The sequence below is a fragment of the Aplysia californica genome, unplaced genomic scaffold, assembly GCF_000002075.1.
Source record: "Aplysia californica isolate F4 #8 unplaced genomic scaffold, AplCal3.0 scaffold00124, whole genome shotgun sequence".
In the NCBI taxonomy this organism is placed as follows: Eukaryota; Metazoa; Mollusca; class Gastropoda; order Aplysiida; family Aplysiidae; genus Aplysia; species Aplysia californica.
The window spans coordinates 579,432-581,931 of record NW_004797394.1 but is presented as its reverse complement, the minus strand read 5'-3'; the positions used below and the strand labels follow the sequence as shown (position 1 = coordinate 581,931).

The following is a 2,500-nucleotide window of genomic DNA, read 5'->3' as shown; positions in this document are numbered from 1 at the left end:
TCTCTCTCTCTCCCTTTCTCTCTGTTGGAAAACATGTCATTTTAGTGGTGACCTAAACGAACTTTTAAAAGAATATCCTGTCCCACCGAGAGATTTTCAATATCTGAATGGACAAACAATAGTCTATATTTTGTACTTGTGTGCCGTTTATACCCCACTTAATTTATAAAGACACCCTGTAGATTCCTCTGAGAGTCTCCAACATTAATTACTTGACTTAAGACTGCCTGGCTCTTTACAGACCTTTTGGAGAGCAGCAATCAGCGGGTGCTCTGATGTGGTTTGCTCCATCTTTCCTATCAAACATCTATCGTTCTTATTTCTTCTCCTTCTTTTTTGTGTTTGTTACTCTCTTGTAACACCTGTATTCTTCGGTGGCACTAACATGACCAAAATTGAGTCGATAGTGCCGTAAATAACCTACTCAATCAATTTATCATGTATTCTTCGGCACTTATGTGACCTTATTGTGTTGAAAGTGCCGTAAAATACTTACTAAAACTAATGAGGATAACACATTATAATGTGGCTTTGCGATTTAGAAATGTTAGACCCAAAGGGGAAACCCGCAAGCTGCACCTATCCACGGTGGAAAAGAAAATCTTTTACTTCAATTTAATAGTCAGAATGTGACGAGCTCTTCTGTGCCTGATTCTATCATACAGGCCCTAGTAGGAAACACACGTCACTATGATACGCATTTTATTGGTCTATGTTATATATATCTTCTTTTTTTTTGGGGGGGGGGGGGTATAACTTTCTGCAGATGCTTTGGGCATCGTCAGACATTGACGGACAGATTTATTATTATGGGAAAGTATTTAAATAATGGTATAGGTTTAACGCTCCAATAAACACCGTTAGGTTATATAAGAGGAGGGACCTCCGAGTTTAACGTCCTTATCCGAAAGGACCGAGCCAAGTGGGAAATTCGTGTAAAGTGCCTTTTCCAAGGACACAAGGTCGGACCTAGCTGAGGCTCTAACCCCCGAACCGGGAATCTCATGTTACGAGTCCGGTTATTATTATGTGGCATTACAAACAAAGAAAGAACAGAACGTAACAGTTACTTTCAAGCGCACAAACAGTACCAGGGCATAATAATATGTCTTATACGTGGCAGAGAATTATGAATTCTTAAATTAAGTAATAAAGCTTGAGCAATACCACAGCAACTCGTCGATATAACGTACACAGTTTAATCCATCCTATAGGCTGTAACGTTCACTTTCTCAAGCCCCCATGTCACCATTGTAACTGTATTGTTCGTGAGGATAACCATTAGATACTTTTCTTTTCCAAAATAGCTAATGGGAAAATGTTTAAATGTTAAAAAATGTAACTCCCCCTGTCAGCTATTAATTATTGAGACACATCAACAAGTAGGATACATATTATTTTTTTGACAATAATTACTGGGTAGTTCAGACAATTAGGTATTCAAAATCGGCCCAGACCTGACCACAGTGACAATTAGGGCGCTCTACTGACCTTTTTTCATTATATCTGCGCATCCCGTGGCAGGGTCCAGCCCTTCAGGACAGTAGCAGGCACACTGACCCTCCACCAGCGTGAGAAAACCGTCGTTATGACACGTCAGGGGGAAGTCTTTGCAGTGGTTCTCTGAGTTATAGATCAGAACATTGTAAATATGCACACCCCTAAGATAAGATAAGATAAGATAAGATAAGATACTACTGTATAATCCCAGAGGGAAATTTTTCATGGCTGTACAGGACCGTAAAACACATGCAGGTAAAAATAAACGTTTTAATTATATGTTACTCTCATTAAAATTCAATATGAAAAGAGAAGTAAAGCTGACAAAATGTACATTTTACATCAGAAGCATCATTCAAGCACCTGCAGGAATTTAATCACAAGACCTTTGGAGTTATATAGATACATACATCTGTGCTTATTATGACATTAGCCTTGAGCTAGATGGTAAAAAACTTCTTTTATAACCTTTCTTTGTTTTTATAGGTACATATCTGCCGCTGCTTGATCGGACAATCTGCGTGGAAAGGGGGTGTTATGGGTCGTTTATAATGCTTTTTAACATTATCTTTTTTTATACTTGTGGTGTTATACATTTTAACAATTGTAGTAAAATGATATCCAGAGATCTTGCAGGATTTCTTAAAGGTTCTGTCAAATTTTTCTTTATCTTTGACCCTACAATTCCCAGCCCAACAGCAAATACAAACTAATTGCACGCTTTCGAATATAGAATAGTATAAAAGGGACATAATCTTATTATCGACACGAAAACGTCTTAATTTCCTTAAAAGGAACATTCTTTGATTTATTTGTTTCCTTGTTATGCTTTTGTTTCTTTGTTTCTTTCTGTCTATCTTTCTTTCTTTCTTTCTGTTTTTCTCCTTTCTTTCTTTCTTTCTTTCTTTCTTTCTTTCTTTCTTTCTTTTTTTCTTTCTTTCTTTCTTTCTTTCTTTCTTTCTTTCTTTCTTTCTTTCTTTCTTTCTTTCTTTCTTTCTTT

The 2,500-nt window shown here is 36.8% G+C and overlaps 1 protein-coding gene across 1 annotated transcript in view; it reads right to left on the bottom strand.

Annotated features, from left to right (window-relative positions):
• LOC101848513 overlaps positions 1–2,500 on the bottom strand; it is a gene marked incomplete in the record, with an annotated part of 83,813 nt that overhangs the window by 31,916 nt on the left and 49,397 nt on the right. The window contains 1 exon segment of the mRNA XM_013081279.2: positions 1,492–1,623. Within this exon segment, the coding sequence (XP_012936733.1) occupies positions 1,492–1,623 (132 nt within the window).